At 48.1% G+C, this 21,126-nt stretch overlaps 1 protein-coding gene across 3 annotated transcripts; it reads left to right on the top strand.

The window, feature by feature from the left end:
- The first annotated feature begins 314 nt into the window (after window positions 1–314).
- On the top strand, window positions 315–16,357 carry WBP2NL (WBP2 N-terminal like). Of its 3 annotated transcripts, XR_006172856.2 has the most exons (9): window positions 315–452; window positions 5,441–5,549; window positions 7,236–7,371; window positions 9,405–9,497; window positions 10,406–10,612; window positions 11,190–11,327; window positions 13,052–13,128; window positions 14,193–15,496; window positions 15,961–16,357. XR_006172856.2 is itself a non-coding variant. In XM_005302619.4 (8 exons), exons 1-8 carry the CDS (start codon window positions 394–396, stop codon window positions 14,238–14,240), a joined length of 867 nt encoding a protein of 288 aa, XP_005302676.2. In that variant the 5' UTR covers window positions 315–393; the 3' UTR covers window positions 14,241–16,357. The 3 variants fall into 3 exon arrangements, 2 of the variants coding, with proteins under 2 accessions (XP_005302676.2, XP_065419037.1); XM_005302619.4 differs by having other exon boundaries at window positions 14,193–16,357; XM_065562965.1 differs by lacking the exons at window positions 13,052–13,128; window positions 14,193–15,496; window positions 15,961–16,357 and adding an exon at window positions 11,417–12,227.
- Window positions 16,358–21,126: the final 4,769 nt, after the last annotated feature.

The following is a 21,126-nucleotide window of genomic DNA, read 5'->3' as shown; positions in this document are numbered from 1 at the left end:
CCATTCACTTCTCTGTTTGTCCATCCACTCATCCCTCCAGTCCTCTGTCCACCCATCCGCTCCTGTGTCCGTCCACGCACCCGTCCCTCTGCCCCTACCTGTCTGTCCATCCACCCATCCCTCCGTCCTTCTGTCTGTCAACCCATCCTTCCACTCCTCCGTCCGTCCATCCACCCATCCCTCCAACACCGCCCCATGTGTCCAGCCCCGCTTCTGCCTGGCGCTCTAGCTACCCGCCCACGCGACTCCCTCCGCCCCCGGCTCTATCCCGAGTCCCCGCGGGCGGGGCTGTGCGCGATGAGGTCACGGGGCGGGGCTGTGCGCGATGAGGTCACGGGGCGGGGCCGCGGCATAAGGCGGGCGGGGGGGCGCTCGCTGCCATTGGCCGGGAAGATGGCGCTGAACAGGAACCACTCGCAGGGCGGCGGGGTCATCGTCCCCCCCGGGGAGAGGTACCGGGGCGCGGGGGGGACCCGCGCGTGCCGGGTGGGGCGCGGCCCCTCCCCTCCGAGACTGAGGCGGGTCCGGCCCGAGCCGAACCAGATCCCCGGCCCGGCCCCTCCGAGCCCCTGCGCCTGCCCGTAGCGCGCTTCGCCCGGCCCCCGCGCAGCGGCTCGCCTGGTCCGGCCGCTGGCCCCAGCCCTGCCCCGTGCCGGGAGGATCCGATGTCCCTGCTCGGCCGCCCCGGGCTGGGCTTTTCCCGGCCCGCCCCCGGCGCAGGACTTGAGGCGCTTCGTTTGTTTACGTTGCGGGCGCCGCGGAGGCCCCGGGGTTCCCCGGCCCGAAGAGCGGAGGGACGGGGAAGGGGGGCTGTCCTGCCGCTCGGGTCTCGCCCTTTGGCCCGGCTGAGGCAGCCCTGCCCGGGACACTCGCTGTTGCGGATTAATCCGTATCTAACTTCAGTTCTTCAAACCCGATCCCGGTAGCTTCAGGCCTGACCCAGGTGCCATCGGTCACTGACTGCCGAGTAATTAAAAAGTTGGTGGGAAAAGTCGGTGTGTCGGGTAGTGAGCGGAGACTGAGGGGGCGGGGGGGCGTAGCACTGTCAAGCTCTTTAGGGGAACTGGCCAGAGGCCGCTGGGAGATGAGCAGTGATTAGATCGTTGCCCGGATAAACCCAGCTTCCTTTAGCCCACTCTCTTTAAGGAGCTTTTCTTCTCTACAGACTGTTTCCTTGAGTTCGGCATCAGTTTTTTTCCTGTGCTCTCTGACCAACTCCCAAGTTGGCAGCAGGGCAGTTTGTTTTTTTTCTGAAAGCTGTTGCTCACTAATAATGGGCGTGACAACCCCAGAGGAAATGCATAGGCGTGAATCTGTAGTCACATGAGCTTTAGCTTGTCAGCAGATTAGTGTCTGAGCTCCATCACAAGGCATTACCTGCACTTTCATTAGCAGTGTGTGCAATCCTAGGTCATTAGCAACATCTGCATGGGTTTGGGTGTGTGCTGAGGTCTGAATTAAATATGCTCAGGTTGCAAATAGGGAAGTAGTCACTTTCTGAATAGACCTGCAGTAAATTACTCCAATAAACATACTCTAAATATTAAATGTACCTCTAGTTTGAGACCTAATTCTCCCTGTCCACAAATCTGCACTAGCTTTAAACTACTGAGTATGTACAGGAGGTACTGACTTTCTAACTCCTATTTTGCTTTTTCCAAATGAGATGTAATTCTGAGTCTGACTGCTCATGGCCATTAGAGATTCCATAGTATTCTTAGGGGACTATGCCCAAAACAACCCACCACAAAATCAGTTCAAACTCTGGCTCCTCACTTCATTAGTGTACTCTTAAGGAGACTACAGGACTACTGCTATTCTGGTATCCCTAAAGATTCATCTAGACCACTTCTCATCTCTCTTCTGGTAAATAGTGAGCTGGAGAGGAGTGATTTGGACAAGCCCTGTGTTTTCCTGGTCTGATTCTGTATTAAGGTTTGGCACAATTATTCACAACTGGTGAACCATCAAAATAAAGCAGCACCTTTACAGACATTAATCCTTTGCATTAAGCTGCACCCATGGTAGTAGTATTAGATTGTTTATTCAACCTGTTGTTCGTGCTTGGGCTTTCCAAAGCTACTGAACATTTTTTCTCTCTCCTTCTTTGTTTATCTAGTATAGATGCCATTGGCAGTTGGTCGTTTCAGACCTAGAACAACCATTGCAACTGCCCCGTTTCCCTCTGGATAATCTGCAGTCTGAAAAGATTGAGATTTCAGAGTTTGGGAATGAGCCCTTAGGTCGGAGTGGCCATGGTGGTGCTTCCTGTGTTATCCAAAATGGTCCTGGAGCTTGAGGCTGTGGCTTGGCCCTAAGAGCACCCTGACGGATGGTCAATGTCTGGGCTGCTGGTATAATCTAAAGGCACATAGTCATGCTAAATCAGGCCCTTTAAAAAAAAATCAATACAGAGGGAGTTTTACCAAACTTGAAACAAATAGAATGATTTTGTGCCATTTAAAAACAATGGAGTCACGGGGTTTGTTTGGTTCCCTGGCTGCCCCGAAACAGCTGCACTAGGTTAGTGCATGAAAAAGGAAGTAAACCTGGTTAAAAATCATGAAACTGGTCAGCCTAGTTTCACTATTCAAGCTTGGTATTTATTTACTTGTATTTCAAACAGCATCACTGGTGAAAAGTCATCAGCCTCTGGGCAAAATGGTTGTATGTGAACAATCTGCTTTCAAATATGATTGTATGTTGGCCTATCCCTGTTGGGGAGATGTACCCTAATCAGTACCACCAAAATCAATCACAAGTTCAGTCCCTTGCAATGTAGATGACAAAACAGTAACTAATAAGTAGGGCAAGGATGGAACTAGCAAAATGCTGTCTCTGAAGATGGGGGAGGGGGTAGGTCTGAGCAGAGCAAACTCCTCACCTCCTTGTAGCAGGAAGTAACTTCACTTATGAAATCCAAACCAGGTGTCTTGGGATGGTACTGCCACTAGTACTGGACCTGATCTGCAAGTCAGGAGGCAATCTGCTTAAATTGTATGAAGGTAGCTCTGAGATCCTGGACAGACACAAGACATTGAATGGAGAAGTGTGGGAAAGAAAACTGCCTTCTAGATTACTAAATTGTCCTTTAAGCTGCGTGAATAACAGAAAAATAAATAAGTAATATTATGAAGCTCAAAACTTTAAAACTTGTCAAGTAATATTTGGCAAATGTTATATGACCAGCTGTAGTTTTCCTTGTAAGCTGCTAGGCCATCTTGCTGGACAGTATATAAATTCCCAACAGCAGCAGAATTTCAGTCTTCTTCAGGGACGGGTTTACATCTCAAAACTCCAACATAAATTAAATAAACCAGGTCCTGGCCCCTTTCCAGATCCTTCCCCATATCTGCTATTTGTTGGCCTCTTAACTAAGAGCCAGGTGACCTTCCAGAATCACTTGATCTCTGACCTCAAACCTATTACCTGGGATAAAGCTTAGTCACAGGTGGGGTGAAGCCAATTTGCCTTAAGGGGCCAGCCCTCCCTGTGACAGTCCTATATTTATAAGTAAAATTGTTCAGTCGGTTTAGTGTAATTACCACTGCACTGGTATACTAAAAGTATTAAGTGCTGTTTTACCTACATACGTATAAAGTATGATTAAAAAAAGCTCTTTAAAAAGGCACATTTTAAATTTAATACATGACAGTTATTTTTACACGATGTAAAAGTGACCTATGAAATTTGCTACCATAGAATATTGCTGAGGCAAAGAGTTTGGTGGGATTCAGAACTGGATTAGACATGAGCAATTGCCCTAGTTAAGAAATGTCTCCCCATAGCATCTGAGAATTGGAGAGAACCTATTAGGCCTGTGGCTCTGGAGCCATATGCGGCTCCTTACCTAGGCACTGATTCCAGGGCTGGAGCTATAGATGCTAACTTTCCAATGTGCTGGAAGGTGCTCACTGCTCAACCCCCTGCTCTGCCCCCAAGCCCTGCCCCCACTCCACCCCTGTCCCAAGGCCCTGCTCCTTCCCCTGAGCCTTGCATGCCCTCCCTCAGCATCCTGTGCACTGAAACAGCTGATTGTGGTGGGAGTAGGTGCTGATTGGTGGGGGCTGTGGGCAGGCAGGAGGCGCTGGGGAGCTGATGGGGAGAGGGGAGGCTGCTGATGTATTACTGTGGCTCTTTGGCAATGTACATTGGTAAATTCTGGCTCCTTTTCAGGCTCAGGTTGGCCACCCCTGTATTAGGTAACTCAGTCTGTCCCTCCCAGCCTTGCAGGAGTGTGACTAGAGTATTGCATTTTCAGTAATCCCCTACATTTCCCTCAGTCCTTGACAGCTACACCTTTCAGGTACTTGTGGATTGTTATCCTGTGTCTCCCTTAAATAGTTCCACTAAATGTTATCTAGCTTTCAGTTTACTTCAGAAGCAAGTCCCTTTAATTCGTCCCTTTCAATAATTTTGCTGTTTTCTAATTTGCCCATATTTCTGTAGCAGGGTCCCTAAAACTGAATGGAGCATTTGAAATATGGTCTCATCAAGTCCTATGTAGCCACCTCATCTATGATGCCTCTGTACGCTGCTCAGGATTGCAGTGCATTTTTGTTTGTTTGCTGGCATAATACACTGCAAACTTATCACTCCCTAAGTCTTTCAGTATTTCCGCTTCTCTTTGATTGTCTGTCTGCTTTGGATCACTTCCCCCACATTTTCCCAAATTGACTTTTTCTACTCACATTTGTTATCCCTAAGTCCCTCTATATTATTTCCTGTCATTGCTAGTGTTCACGGGTAGTGTCTGTAGCAAACTTCACTAACATGTTGGCTCTCTGTTCTAGATCATTGAAAAAGATTAAACCCCACCACTAGGAACAGTGTTTCCCCAGTTCTCCTATCCCTGGATGCATTGCTCTTTATCACTAATCTTTGCTGATAGTCCTCGGTCATTTACAGGAAATAGTGACTGCATCTGTAGTTAGCCTGAAGAATCGTCGTCTTTAGTACAGTGGACACAACTGGGGTTGCATTACTGGGGTTATGCTTTCCTGTGTAGCATCAACATATGGATACTGGACTAGTCAGACAGGGACTTGCTCTGAGGCAACGCGCTTATTCCAGAAAGAAATATTGCAGTTAGTTGTGCTTATTCTGTGCTGTGACCTTTTGTACTGAGTCTCTTTCAATGAGAAATGAACAGTTTCCCCAACAACTGTCTCAAATGTCTTTGGAAATGCAGGGAGAAACAAACTGTCCCGAGGCTAGAGGCTTCCCTTGGCAGAGTAGGGTTGGGTGCTCTACTTATTGAGAGAGTAGCGTAAACGGTGCATGCATACGCGGAGAGAGAAGGTGGGATCCATATCTGAACTGAGCCTTTTAGGGAAATGACCTGTTCCTTGGCATGCCAACTAACGTATGTTGATTGCACATGCCTTAGGACTGTTTGATACTATGCATCCCTGATGTCTGTCTCTTCCTCCTCCTGCAGTATTCTTAAGCATTGTAAAGACGTGGAGCTTTCCTTCAGCGATGTGTCTGACAAGGCTGAAATCTTCAAAGGCACCAAGAAGGGAATGGTGTACCTCACCCCCTACAGGGTAAGTCTTGAGCCAGCAGCATTCTCCCACAGGCTTCTAGTCCTGGAGGCTTGTAAATGATTGGCTAAATCTCCTAGTTATGAGGAGGCTAGAAATTCAAGATGGGAGAGGGTGGTGGAAATAGGTCCATGCTTGTCCTATTCTCCACAGTCCTTTTTCCCAGCTAGGGCTGGTGCCAGATTGTTCTCTACAGCATGTTTTCATGTGTCTTGTACATTGTCCTGTTTCCAGTGTCAGTCAGTGGGGGTTCCACCATTTCCTTTGAAAGTCTCCTTCACAATCCTTGCGCAGAGAGAGAGAGAGACACAAACCCTCCATACGCACATCCAAAGTCTCTGTCCTGAACGCCAACCACTGTTTAACGTGGCTTCTCAGTTCTCATGCCTGTTGCCGCTGTATGTAGCCTTTTAAACGGGAACAGGAGTTGACTTATAATGTACTCTAGATCCACGTAAATGGGCATAGGCTTTGACCTGTTATGGCTTATCATACAGGCACAGTGGACTAACCTGATTGAAACAAGCCCCTTCTTAGTAAACATTTGAAAGCTGGAGGCAAAAAACTCTCTCCTGCTGTTCCAGGGATTACTGAAGGTGACTATGATGCTTCTGCAAGTGTTTTGATGAGTGAAAGTACAAAGGACTAGGGGAAACTGTTCAGTGTAGTCCAAAAAACTGGACTAGGAAAGCCCTGGAGAACCTCCTAAAGGGGTCAGTTCTGTACTGGCTTGAGGGGATGGACAGTAAATCTTTCCTGTCTTCAGTCCTGTGGCTTATGATATGGCTCATGCAAAATTTTGCATGCCCACAGGTACTCCTCATCCCTTTGGACTGTATCCAGTCTTCGGGTGCCAGCAGCACTCTAGAATTCTTCACTTAGCCGGTGCTTCTCTAGAGACAGTCACCAAACAAACTAAGCTGGTCTGAATTCACAGCTTTTGGTTTGTAAGTCTGTAGATGGACACTGCTCATTTGGTTTGAGTGTCCTGTTTTGACTTTAGCTTTAACTAGATATGCTGCACTGAATCTGCCAAAGCACTGGACGCACCAATGAGTTAGATCCCGGAAGGGTGTAATAGCTGTGAAAGATGCAATGCAGCAGCTTTCCTGTATGCTGCAGTGAGTTACACATAGCCTGTGACATTAGACCTTTTAATGAGAGAGGAAATGTTAGGCCAGGGCACTGCTCTTCTATCCCCTGCCTTTGGTTTTCCTTATGTAAGAATGATCGTAGTAACTGCTAAGTTACTATTCAAACAGGCTGCTAGATTTGAGCAGAAAGACCACACATCTAAGCAGTCCAGAACTTCTGGTCCACTTCAGTGCAGTGGAACTTCAAGCTGCAGTGCTGCAGACTGTGGCACGAAAATAGTGCAGTGATTTGAGGTTTTAAAGGGAGAAAATATTTCTCAGTCAACTGCACGCTACTGCGGAAGTTACACGTGTTTCAGGTGTGGGAGCCCTACATATGTGATTGTCAAAGTTCTTTTGGATCTCTCAGGATGAAAACTGCTATGTAGCTGTAGAATAGGAACTTGCATGTTTAATTGTTCCAGAGCTGTAGTTTCTCTTTACCAGCTTTTTAAAGCAGTCTCTGCTTTGAACACTCTTGAAACTGCCTGTTTCACTCTAGGTATAAAGACTGATTGTAAATTAACAACTTTAAAATGTCCCCTCTATCTTGCAGATGATCTTTGTGTCTAAAGGCAAGGACCCCATGATGTCCTTCATGATGCCATTCTACTTGGTGAAAGGGTGCTCCATCGAGCAGCCTGTCTTCGCTGCCAATTACATCAAAGGCGTGATCCAGGCTGAGGCAGGAGGTGTGTGTTAATGCATTGCCGCTCCAAGCACACTTAACTGAGCTTCCCAAGTACTTTTTCCCCTTCTGCTGAATTTCTAGCCCAGAGCTTGTCCACGTGAGAAATTGACTGGCATAGCAATAGTGAAATATGCCAGTCAATTTTCCCACATAGGCATGTCCTAAGTTTAGTGGAAAGCCCCCCAAAAGCCTCATAATGGATATTTTTGTCCAGTATAAACTTGTAACCATGATCCAAATGTTATAAGAAAATTACTTGATCTTTGAATTTCTGCATGTGTTAGTTGTTTCCTAGGCTCAGCTTGAGAGGGAGTTGGAGGGGGTAGGCAAGTGATGGGTTCACCAACTTCAACTGCTGATCTTGTTGGCTGCTATTCACGACTGTACAAAGTGAGCACGCTTCTCTGGAGATCAGCAGACCTTTCTTCGCTGAAATGCAGGCGTGTGCATCTCTGTATATCACTGGTTCAGACTTGACCCCAAGCTAGTAGTGGCTGAAAATTGTTACCATCTGACACTTGTGATGCCCTGTTTGAAATGACTTGGTGGTCTTGTTCTAGTTCCTAGTAGTCATCTCAGAAACAACAGTCACAGTTGGCACTAATTATTGTTGGCACTTACAGAACAAAAAATCAGGACAAAAGGCCCGAGACAACTCCCCTCAGTCGTAGTACTAGCTCCTCTGGGCTCGAGGCACCTGGGTAGGAGAGGGCGATGTGTTGGGAAACCTTACATCTCTGCTGGCTGCTTCTGTATTTGTTCTAGTGAGGGCTAGGTCTCCAGGCTGTGAATCCAGCACCTTTCCCTGGCAATAAAATCACTCTTTGTGGAGATTCTGCTATAGTAATGGTGACTCATGTCCGGGTCACTCTGGCTCTTGAGTAGCTAGAGCTTTCTGCATAACCTACTCTGCACGTACACTGCAGTGGTCTCAGATACCTTTTTTACTATGCCAGTTCATTTGTCAATGCTTCTTGAAATCCTTTCCTTCTACCCCAGCCTTTCTTGCTGGCTTGGGGTGTTGCTTCATGATGGGAACTATAGCGGTAGGTTGCTGATTCATTGGGTAACTTGCCCAAGCTTAACTACTACTGATAAGACAATAGGAAAGAATAAAATTTGAGCAACACAGTGTTTAAGTGTTGTGGAACCAGCCATTCCCTTTCCGTTTATATGCCTGATGGTTATTTTTTTTTATTCCTCCTCTAACATTGTGCAGAAAAACCCCAAACTTCTCATACAGTCTCTCCGGACAACTTTTCTTGGCAGAAGTTAATCAGACAAGGGATTTTGGAACCTGGGCTTTTCGTTTTAAAACTCAAACTTTAATCTCCCATCTGACAACTTGTTTTAAAAACTCCCAATTTGCTTTATCCACGTGTCCTCCAATAAGGAAACCCACCCTTTTGTATAGTTTGGGTGACTTTTCTTGGGGTTTTAGCATGTGCTAATGAATTTCTAAAAACTCCCGTTAGGCCTAAAACTGGGTAATCTTTATCTAAGCTGCTCTGCTTCAAAGAGGGTGAAGAGTCTGCTGATGGAATATTTGATTCCAGTCCTGGCTTCCGTTTCAGGCCCCGATTCAAAGTCCATTTAGTTTGGTGGAAGGGCTCCCATTCAGTGGGCAGGCTCCTGCTGAATGAAATGTGTCCTTTCTACATCGTATTTGTAATTGGATTCTCTGTTAGCCTGCCAGCAGAAAATATAGATCTACAGCAACTCTTGCATGTCCATATTTTAGACTCTCCTTTTAAAAAAAATAAGGAAATTCCCAGATAAACCCTCTCCTGGTCTCCCTGAGATTATCTTGTATACAAGTGGGCTGAGTGACCAGTGCGAAGAAAGCTGGTGGTGCCGTCCTGCTGGCAGGTCTGCAATAGTTGTCCAAACCCTGTTTGGTCTCTTGTTTAAGTTGGGAGCTTCTAGGAAACAAATCAACTAATAATCTGTATCCAATTTCAAACTAGTTTCTTGGTGTTAATCTTTCAGAGTATATTTAATGGTTTCATTTGTAATTCCCACTTTCTCCTTTAGGGGGCTGGGAAGGGCAGGCTTCCTTTAAAATGACCTTCAACAGCGGAGGAGCCATTGAGTTTGGACAATTGATGTTCAGGGTTGCCACTAATGGTAAGTGACCTTCAGAGGTGTGACTATTCTTTAGCTAGAAGAGTTGGCTGGAAAACTTAACTTTTGCTGCAGTAAACTCCTTGGGGTGAGCAGGGGGAATAACCCTTCTAAACTTTTCAATCAAAAAAGATTGACTTTTCCATGAGAACTTTTGTCTTCATTCTACACCCTATTGTTGGTCTTAATGCTCTGGTTTTGGAAAACTGAAAAACTTAATATTCCCAATTCTTGGAATGACCCCCCTATTCCCTTTAAAAAAAAAAAAAATCTTTTCCCCTCTGTCTTCCAACTGGAAAAAGTAGGAAAACATGAGATTAGTATGGGGGAACTACTCTCACACTTAGCTTACCCAACCCTATTTTCCCAAAGGGGAGAAAGTGTATTAAAAATGGAGTGGAGGGAGGAAAACTTCCTATTTTTGGCTTCCAAAAATTGATGATAAATCTAAACAAAAAAATTCATTTTGGTTGGGAACAAACTTCTTGTATAGATTTTCCTGATCAGAAAAACTTCTTAACTGTGTAGGGTTTTTCCCTTAATGAAACCACATTCTTCAGTGGAGACGTTTTTGGCGAGCTTTAGTGGCTAGTATCTGTGTAGATATTGCAGAGCAGGGTTAATCTAAGTCATTTCCATAAGCTCTTCCCAGCTTAGGGTCCACCCCTGCTCCCCAGCGTCCAAGCTGGCAAAGCTAACTACCACAGCAGTGTGTGAACTTGGGAGAAGAAGAGATTATTGCTAGATGGGTTTCAGGCAAAGCCATTGCTCCAGGACCCAGAGGCTCAAAGCTCTGTTGCAATGACAGATCAGACTAATTTAATGTGACCATTCTTTCCTTTTCTTTGCTTCTCCATTTTAATTGCATGGCAGTGTGCTGAGTCAGACTTGCTAAACTTAATTCTTTGTAGCTTCCAGAGGGGCTCCTGCCCAGAATACTGGCTATGGCTATATGCCTGCCTTTGGGGGGTACACCCCTGCTCCAGGAGGCTATTCACCTGCACCAGGGGGCTATGCCTCCCACCCAGCTAATGGACCTTCCCCTTATGTGCCCCCATCAATGAATGGATATGGACCAGCTCCACAACCCATGGGATACCCTTACGCACCACCTCCAGGTAAAGCCTTCTGACGGGCTTCAGCCTCTTGTAACATACCAGTGTTGTGAGAGAGGCAGCGTGCACGTGCTGTATGTACTGGGAGCTGTAAAGGACTGTGTCAGAGTAAAGAACAAGACTCCATCATAGCTGGGGGATGACTTGTATAGCAGCAGCCCATTCTCTCTGAGCAGCATTGTTAGTCTTATAAGGGCCCTGACTCCTCCGGGTCACTGAAGCATTTCCTTGCAAGGACTGGGGTGTCCTGGTAAAATCCAGCTTGAGTATCGTTGCGTCTCCCTACAGATCCAGTGGGACAGGTAATAAAGGATGTGACATCCTAAGCTGGGTGACACCTTCTGGCAGAGAATGGCAGGCAAATTCGGGGAGTGATTGTTGTCTGCAAAGCCCTCTGGGGTCAAAGGCGCTACAGCCATATAAAATCCTGCTGTGGAGCTGCTGCTGTTTAAGCTTGGGTGACTTGTCTTAATCTGTGTATATCCGCTCTGCACAGAAGCAACAGGCCTGTAAACTAGACCTGCAATACGTCCCACAGGAATGGTTTAAAGCACCTTTTTAATGTGTCTCCTTTCTACAGGCATGTACCCAGCTCCTCCTGACATGAACCCCCTGTATATGGCTCCTCCTCCCCCCTACCCTGGCCCTCCTACTGCAGGACCTTCAGCCCCCACAGCTCCCACAGCCCCTACAGCCTGCATGGAGCCTGGAATGCCAGGTAAGGGAGCGGGAGGGACTCTCAGGGTGCAGTTCCAAAAGGGATTTTCTCTGGTGTAGATGTGAATGATGGACTTTCTCTCGTTACAGGCTGAGAGTCACCCTGTCAAGGTTCCTTCCCCACTCTGAACTCTAGGGTACAGATGTGGGGACCTGCATGAAAACCTCTAAGCTTAACTACCAGTTTAAATCTGCTTTTGCTGCCACCACCCAAATTATTTATGAGTTATTTGGGAAACTGTCTACCTCTCCCCCCCAGAATATCTCCCTCCCAAGTACTATAACCCTTCCCTGGGTAGCCTTGAGAGACTTCTCCACCAATTTCCTGGTGAACACCGATCCAAACCCTTGGATCTTAAAACAAGGAGAAATTAACCATTCTCCCTCCTTTCCCCCCCACCAATTCCTGGTGAGTCCAGATCCAACCCCCTTGGATCTTAAATCAAGGAAAAATCAATCAGGTTCTTAAAAAGAAGGCTTTTAATTAAAGAAAGAAAGGTAAAAATCATCTCTGTAAAATCAGGGTGGAAAATAACTTTACAGAGTAATCAGATTTAAAGAGCCCAGAGGACCCCCCTCTAGCCTTAGGTTCAAAGTTACAGCAAACAGAGGTAAACCCTCTAGCAAAAGGAACATTTATAAGTTGAGAAAACAAAGATAAACCTAACACGCCTTGCCTAGCTGTTACTTACAAGTTTGAAATATGAGAGACTTGTTCAGAAAGATTTGGAGAGCATGGATTGATGTCCGGTCCCTCTTAATCCTAAGAGTGAACAACCCCCAAAACAAAGAGCACAAACAAAAGCCTACTCCCGACCAAGATTTGAAAGTATCTTGTCCCCTTATTGGTCCTTTGGGTCAGGTGTCAGCCAGGTTACCTGATCTTCTTAACCCTTTACAGGTAAAAGGTTTTTGGTGTCTCTGGTCAGGAGGGATTTTATAGTATTGTATACAGGAGGGCTGTTACCCTTCCCTTTATAGTTATGACACACCCATTTCTAGGCAGTTTGTGGTGGGTGGGGGAGGATGACATGGCAGTTCCCAGCACTGTACTGGTTCTGTCCAGCATGAGCAAGTCCCTTGCTCTCATGATCAGGCCCAAAGTAAAAGTAAGAGAGCTGGCTCTGATGTTGCAAGCTGGTCCTCTTGCCACCTTTTGTCTCTAGAGTCTGCTTAAGAAAGCTGTGTTAAAAGGTATGGCAGACAGAAGCCACCTGCTATAGCAGGAAGGAGACCCTACTGAAAGTGTTACCTGGGGATCCTTTTGGAACAGGAGGTCTGCGTTGATGACCACAGGTACAGGCCAAACTGCTGCCGAATACGATCAGTTGGAATTGGAGATGTAATGTTCCAGATCATTTTTATACTCTAGCATTATGCCTGGCTAATGTCCACAATTATGCCGTGGTTATCTTAAGGCTAAAATCAAGTGTGACCTAGCTGATGTGAGGGGAGACTTGTCTTACTCCCAGAGAGCTGTAAAGCCCAGGATATCTGTTAACAAGGAAGCATTGTCTGGTGGTTTAAGCACAGCAGGGAGATGCGGGTTCTGTTCCCTGCTCTGCTACAGACTTATTTTGTGACCTTAGGAAAGTCAGTTAACTTGTCTGGGACTGTGTTTTCCCCACCTTAAAAACAGGTATTCTCTCTGTTAGGTGGGGGCTGGGAAGCTGAATTCCTATTTGTAACACTTAAGAAGACTGTGTTTTTTGCCTTACCCTGTAGGTGGCAGTAAAGCAGCAGAAGCAGCTTCGAGTGCCTATTACAACCCAGCCAATCCCCACAATGTCTATATGCCTATGGTAAGCAACATTGAGTTGTCTGTTGGGCTGGAGGGCAAAGGGGCAAGCGGCGCTAACCCACTTGCTGTTCAGCTGCTACAGCTGAATCCTGGGCAGCTTGTCATCCTACTGCAGCAGCTGCTCAGGTCACAGCGCATAGCCCATGCTGGGCCACGGCGCACCAAGTCTAGTATCCTGCTTCTGGGTGTACCTAAGCAGGCTCTTTGCCCATCTATCTAGCTGCGGGCAGTGCTTGATCCTCAAGAGGAGAGTGGACCCACCCACATGCACCAGATCAGTTGAACTTAGATGGGTCTAGGTGTCTCATTTCTTTCTGACCCCCACAGGCAATTGGCTCCCCAAAGCAGGAGGTTTACGATCACGACTATGCTATTTAGAAATGATCTAGCCACTCTTTCCTACAAAGAAGGCTCATCAAAATACTCATGCTTAATCACTGTTCCTGGAATCAGTCTTAGTATTTTTCTGATCTCTGATCAAGAAGGCAGGGAACTCTAAGACCTGCACGAAAGTTGTTCCTGTACAGAAACAATATATTTCTCAGCTTCTGCAAGAATGGGGGTAGCCAGATATAGGAACTTAAAGGGAAAGGGTAATGCAGGTTTAGACTGTTCTGGGCCGGGGAGACGGACAAGATCTGTCCTAACAAACTGCCACAGGAACCACAGAGTCACTGGGGAGGGTGAGAGGAAGATGAGGATCAAAACAATGTCCAATCACAGTGCTGCTCTTAATGAAGTACACACATCCTGATGGGCTTTTAAAGGGACTCTTTTGGTGTTCATCTTTTTTGTGTGGTGCCTCATTTGAAGCATTATGGGACTGGCAAAGGTTCTGGGATGTAACTGAAACTGGGAAGAAACACCCAGGGGTAGCTGTAGCCTAACATATAGGCCCCACCCCTGTCACTGTCAGCTCAGTATCTCTCAAGCTGTAGCCGATGGCAAAGGTTGGGTGCATAAGCTAAGCCTGGGAGTGCCCGGAAAGCTGAACAGCTACACACAACACTGCTGATTGTAGATCGAATCAGTCACCATGTCTGTTTGTTTTTTCTCACTTTGCAGGACCAGCCGCCTCCTTATGCACCTCCTGCTGAGAAAAAGAACAACTAACAGAAGGAACCCACCCACCAACTGCTCACGTTCCTTCTCCCCAAAGACACTTCTGTCCTCACCACCACCCCCTCAGTTCAGTGTATCTCTAGGCTTCATGTGTGTCTAATATACATAGCGTTGGGTGGCCTAACACCTGCCCTCTTTAAACATTGAGTGTGACAATACAAGTGGAACAGCAGAAGCGGCAGCAGCGTTTTCCTGCCTGATTGCTTTCCATCCCAGGGCCAGAGCACTGTCCCTCAGAGGCTTTTGCCATGAGTTTGAGGGGAGGGCTGAAATCTTAGACCAGCAGAGCGAGCGCATCACTAACGTAGGACTAAAACATTACGGCTTCTTGATTTTTCGAGTGAAGGAAAATGGTTTGAGACAGTGGTTTTAAACTTCCTCTGAGGCAACCGTAAGTAAGAAGGACAGAGGCAATGGGCTGCTGGGTTTCCCCATGTTGGTATAAAGGAGGAGCATGTTACATTTTTCATGGGTGCTGTTCCGTTTGTAAGGGAATCGAGTGAAGTGCTGGAGGCTTGTCACCTCCGCTTCATTGGAACTGGGCCACGTTGTAACCTGGGAGACGGCTCCTGAGACACACTCAACCTAGTTAAACATTTTGCAGTGTGGGCTTCAGTGTAGAGAGGCCAAGTACAATGCTAACTAAGCAGTAGCAGCAAGGGAGTATGAACTGGCTTTGGCTAAATCACTGGCTCTGCGGGAAAGAGGAGCAAACACAGGTGCAGTTTTACACCTGCCTTGGACACAGCGAAGCCCCCCGTATGCACCTGTCTCCTTTCCCAGGAAACCTGCCTCTCTCAAAACGGGAGATGGCCGGAAGAGGCGAGATGCCTCACTTGGTGGAGTGTGCAGACATCCAAGGATGCCTGGTTCTTCCTCCTCCTCTCCCCTCTATTGTGAGAAGCTTCTCTTCTGTATTGTAAACGTACTTCTGAGGAGAGGGGGATGTGTTCAGTGCAGTGGAAGCGAGACTCTGTGTCCACCTGCTGCAGGTGGCCAATGAAAGACTTGGGAGGAACCCGTGCGTCTAACCTGGAAATGGGCAGTGGCTGTCTAAAAGCAGTACGCCTGTGTAGCTGGGCAGTAGAAAAGCAAATTGGGACTGGGTGGAGGGGAGTGGAATCTGGGCTACAGAGCTCTGAGCCAATGGGAGTGGGAATTAATCCAAATCTTCCTTTCATTCTCCTAGAAACTGGCCCCTCTGTGCAGCAGTGCTGTGTGCAGCAGCAGCCATGCTGCGGGTGCGGGTGAGTGAGAAGTATTAGGGTATTCTACTCCGACAGCACGTTTCACCAAGGAGAGAATAACCCTTGGCAACAGCCTCACCATAGGGATGGGGTCAGAAGCTATTGCTTTGACTACTGAGCAACCTCATTCCCTGTGCTGGCTTCCTTAGAAAGCACTGGGTGGGGGCGGAGAGGGGTCTGTCTTCCCTCCATGTGCAACTAAAGCCGTGCTGGTGTGAATGTGCTGCCATCCGAACAGTAGTGGGGGTGAGGAAGAGAATCTCAGTGAGTGGGGTGGGTTGGTTTGTTCAATGGCGGTGGGGTAACTGGATGGCTCTTTACTGCTTGCATGGCATCCCCCCGGGGTGAGACAGTGCCCGTTCACCAGTAATAACCAATATTGTTTGTAATGTAGCTGTTACTGCTAACCCTCAGCTGTTACTGAGAATAGAGCAACTCAGTTGGGACCTTCTCTTCTCCCTTAGGAGCTGATGCCTTGCAAACTTGCTTTCCAAAGAGAATCACACTTGTCTAGTGGAGCACCTCTGATTCCCAGTGTAGGGCCTGCTCAGCCCCTCCCCGCCCCCTGTTCTCACTCAGGGTAGGGACTGTTTTTTTTTTTTTTTTTTTTTCTTCCCCCTTTGCTCCCTATGTTCTAGGTTATCGTACAAGCAAGGCTCACACAACGTGTGTGTGTGTGTTCCTGTAGCTGCCTGACATTCTTCCACATAGCAGCCATCTGCAAGGGAGGAACTTTCTTTTCTAAGAAACCTTTTTAATCTGAGTCAAAGATGCTCTAACTTTCTGGAATTAAAAATGTTCTGCCATCAATGTTTGTAATATCTTTTGCGTTGCACTTTAATACAGAAGCATTGGAATCTTCAGGCCTGTGCGTCAGTTCAGTGGTGTGCGTGTAACCACCAGTGTGCCGTGCAATGGGCAAGAAAAATGGAATGGATAGGATAAGAATTGCAAAAAAACATAATTGGTTGTGGGATTGTTTTCGTGGCTTTGTGATCAATGCATGGTCCCTCCCCCGGAGCACTGCTTAGCTGGGCTGTAGAACTAGAGTGGGGAAAATGGCCTCTAGTTAAAAATCCCACTCCACTTGCATCTCCATCTGTGTTTATAGCCTATCCCTTAGGCTGGGAGGGGAGGGAGGCTGCCTTTTGCCATCACTACCTTAGCTGCTGTAACTAATGTCCTAGTTAACTCAAACTGGCACGCTAACCCTTTCGTGTGGCATGCCAAGCACCGCTAACGGGTTGTGGGAGTTCTCTGCTAATGCAGTATTCCTGCAGCTCTTCTATAAACAGCTGTTCTCAAGGGTTTGTTTGCCCTGGTCCCACAACTAGCACTGATTCTTTTATTAGTTAAGGAGCACAAGTGGAAGGTTCCCAGTTCTTACCCCGCTGCCCAGTTGTGATGGTGGTCAGCTGTTCCATCTTCTGGGTGTAGGTTAAATCCCTGGGGACAAAATACCTTTCTTCCACATTCACCTGCACTCATACAGCTTGGCTCGTGCATCCGACACTTGCTTTGCTGAAAGAGTGGCACTAAATGTGGGCTAGCTTCAAGGGGTAGGTAGCTGGAGAAAAAGCAGTCAGACAAAACTGCTTCTCCTGAAGATGGGAGTGAGGGCAGGCTTGGGACAATCACACAAGGCTGAGAATTGCTGCCTCTACGCTACAGCTGCCAGGGAGCCCTGTTACAACACTCCAAGCTGTAGGACACGTAGAACCGCATCTGTCTTCTGTAACTTGACTGAGAGCTTTGGCTGGAGTGAGGCTTTAGCTTAGGTACTGAATGTGCCTAAGGTCCTACTTGTCATCACACTAGCACAGTGTCTTACCCACATCCCTGTGATATGTTTGCAGTGGTGGGCTTGACACTAGTCGCTTGGTTTGCAATGCTACAAAGGCTGTGCTAGGAGAGGAGGAAAAGAAAGAAGCTCTTGGCAAAAGTGTGACTGCAGCCAGCTGTTGCCTGCAGCCAGGTTGGCTGGCTCAGTAGCATAGACTGAGCCCTCTGTCTCATGGGAACAGGGCCGGCTCTAGGTTCTTTATCGCCCCAAGCAAAAACAAATTTGGCTGCCCCCCCGTCCCAGCCCTGGGTTCCTCGCCGCACCTCCCTGCTGCCCAAACCCTGGGCTCTGCCCCACCACCCGCACCCCCCTGCTGCCCCAGCCCTGGGCTCTCACCCCCACCCGCACCTCCCTGCTGCCCCAGCCCTGGGTTCCCCCCCTCCCCCGACTCGCACCCCCCTGCCGCCCCAGCCCTGGGCTCTCACCACCTCCCTGCCGCCCCAGCCCTAGGCTCCTCCTACCCCCCCCCCACCATTGCCCCCATACACAAACACCTGCCGCCCCAGCCCTGGGCTCTTCCCCCCCCCCTCCCCCGACACCTGCACCCTCCTTCCGCCGCAGCCCTGGTCACTGGTGACTTGCTCCCAGGGCAGGTCATTCAGCAGGAATTTTAGATGTGCACAGAACACAGACAGGATTGGTTCCCATATGGTTACAGAACTGCAGTAAAGTGGAACAATTTTCAGCTTGTGTGATTGGAGGATATCTGGATGCGTATTATAAGACTGTCCTCCATAAATGAGGAAAAGTTGAGGTGCCTTTATTATTCTTTTGTTCCACTCTTTCTCTCTATGGGGAATTTGCCAATACAATATCACTGTCTTCCTTTTAAACAAACAAAAAGGCAATGGCTGTTGAAAATAGCAATTCCAGTCCTAAAAACCACTGGAAAGCATTTTTTGCTCAATTTTATCCTACTTTTTCTACAGCAAGTTACAGTGGATCAGTATATTTGATTTGGGAGAAATGAAGTAACAACTGCCCAAACTGAGCTTGAGCACTCCTGAATTTTGAGGTGTTTGAATCTGGAAGGCAGGTGCTGGAGGGGGGGGGGGGGGGCTGTGGCTCCGCAGGGGAGCATGGCAGCATGTATGCAGCAGCGTGTCAGGCACTGCACAAAGCCAGACACGCTGTCTGAGTAGCACGGTAAGGGGGCTGGGAGGTTGGAGAAGGGGTAGGGGGTTCTGGGGGGGGCAGTCAAGGGACAGGGAGCAGGGGGGGTTGGACGGGGCGGCGGTTTGGGGAGGCAGTCGGGCAGGGAGAAGGGGGGGTAGATGGGTCAGGGGTTTGGGGGGCCACTCAGGGGACAGGCAGCAGTTGGATAGGCATGGGAGTCCCAGGGGTTTGTCAGGGGACAGGTAGGGGGTAGGGTCCTAGGGGGGAACTTGGGGGAGGGTCTCAGGAGGGGGCAGTTGGGGACAAGGAGAGGGGAGGCTTAGATAGGGGGTGGGGTCCCAGAAGGGGGCAATCAGGGGATAAGGATCAGTGGGGCTTAGATAGGAGGGGGGTGCTGGGGGCAGTTGGGGCAGGGGTCCTGGGAGGGGGTGATCAGGTGACAGAGCAGGGGGGTTGGATGGGTTGGGGTTGCTATGGGGGGCAGTCGGAGGGAGTGGATGGTGGCAGGGTGGGGCTACCCTCCCTCCCCGTGGAGTGTCCTATTTTTTGAATGTTAAAATATGGTATCCCTACTCACAGTGCAGCTCTCCATTCATAGCAGGCTGTAACATTAGGTCTCAGCTTCCTCACTCCCTCCTCCTCTTTCCTGTTGGTAGTGGCCAAGGGAATGCTGGGAAATGTAGTTCTTTCCCTGCTCCAGGGCTGGCTCTATAGGCAGGGAGCTAACCAAGGAACTACAGCTCGCAGGGCCCCCTGTTGGTTCTCAGCTCCCATGCTGGATCCCTGCCGCCCCTGCAAATGAGCTGCCCCAAGCACGTGCTTGCTTTGCTGGTGGCTAGAGCTGCCCCTGAATAGGAAGGAGAAAAGCTTAAGCCCTTCTTTGAGCTTGCAGCAGGAACTGTTAGGAGGACAGGGCCACTCTCACTGCTGTCCTCCAGCTGGCTGCTCCAACCCCCAGTGTCCATCTAGTGAAGAGCGAAAGGAAGCTGGTGCCAACTTTTGACTCTTTAAAACTCCAGTGAGTGACCTGTGGTGGGGGAGACTACTATTGCTCTGGGAATGTTTTCTGGCCAGTAACAGAGTCAACAAAAGAATTGCACTGTTTATAGAGGTCCTACACAGAGCCTCTGTTCTCTCCCCTCTAGCCAGCCCTCCCCCCAGACAGCATGAGGACAGAAACTGGGTTCGTACCTCATAACAACTTGACTTGCTAGATTGTGTTTGTGGCACAAGGATAAAAGGAAGATCTAACAGTGACTCTTATGCAGGAGGAGACCATCTTAAATTTGTTGTTTTTATGGTAGACAAAGTTACAGGTTTGAGAGAGGACTTTTCATTACAAAAAAAAATCTGATTGGTTGTGGCAGTGAAGCCTGAGTCCTCATTAAGAATTAATCCTGCCCCATAATCACTTTCGAACTAGGCCCTGGTCTGTATCAGCTCACCCTCTCTAATGTACACAATTCCATTTCCTAGCATGGGTTTTATAGCACTGGCCCTCCAGCCTGAGATGGTACATTACAAGTATGAGTGATAACTCGGGTGACCAGACAGCAACTGTGGAAAAAATGGGACAGGGGGTGTGGGGTAATAGGTGCCTAGATAAGAAAAAGTCCCAAAAAATTGGTCTGCCCTTTTAAAAATGGGACATCTGGTCACCCTATGATAACCCCTGTGCTAGCTGGTAACATATTTTACGCTGCTTAGTTGGCCAGCAGTTTCAGCAAAACATAGAGCTGTGACTCACATCTCTAGTTAAAATAAAATCGAGCTAGAAACTACTGTCCTGCCTACAGTGCTCAAGTGCAATTTATTTTCAGTGAAAAGCAATGTTTAGAGTTCTCTTCACCAGCACCTGGCTGGTTCTGCAAAGCCTGTGCCACTCCCTACTGTCATTGCTGGTTGGGGGAACTATGCAGGGAATGCAGAATGTCTGTCCTACAGCAGGGGTCTAGGCTTTTTCCTTGCAGAGGAAGGCGTGAAAACAAACAGCTGGAAATCAATGTTATCAGCTTGCTGAAGTGGAAAGGAACAAGCAGCTGGCTTCTACTTCTGCCCTGGGGGGCGGGACCTAGTAGAGATTCTCACTCATGCCTCAGGCCAGCCTTGCAGCTTGTAGTGCACTAATAAATAGGTATTGATTACATTGTAGGGGGAGGATCACCTCGCAAAAGACTCTTGCAGTTCTGTCCAAAATGGCCAAAGCTGCTCTGCTAGCAGCCAGTCAGTACCCAGCTTTTTTTAAGCATAGGCATCTCCCATTGTATCAACAGTGCATTCTACTGCACTGAGTCAGGTGTTACTTATCAGAACCCGAGGTAGGTTGCTGTATGGGAGATGGGGAGAGCAGTGGGCAGCCATTTGCTGGTGTCACTTGGTGCATGCAAAAGCCTGGCTTAGAGCCCTGTTGCAAAGTCCCCTCACCAACCAGTTAACATCTGCTATGCCACATATTCCTCCAATCCATATGCTGTAGCCTGTCCCATTCATCCAGCCTAACAGGCCACTAGTGTTCTGAAATATTCTTCCCACTGAGTGAGGAGCTAAGCCCATACCACTGGAGGAATTCTGCATCACTGCACATGTGCAGAATTCATGCCCCCTGCAGATTTCTTTGCTTCCCTGCAGAAAAATGACTTCTGATGGGGAAGCCACAAGAGTGGTCACACAT

Source organism: Chrysemys picta, chromosome 1 (assembly GCF_011386835.1).
Source record: "Chrysemys picta bellii isolate R12L10 chromosome 1, ASM1138683v2, whole genome shotgun sequence".
Taxonomy (NCBI): Eukaryota; Metazoa; Chordata; order Testudines; family Emydidae; genus Chrysemys; species Chrysemys picta.
This window is presented reverse-complemented; position numbering and strand designations above follow the sequence as displayed.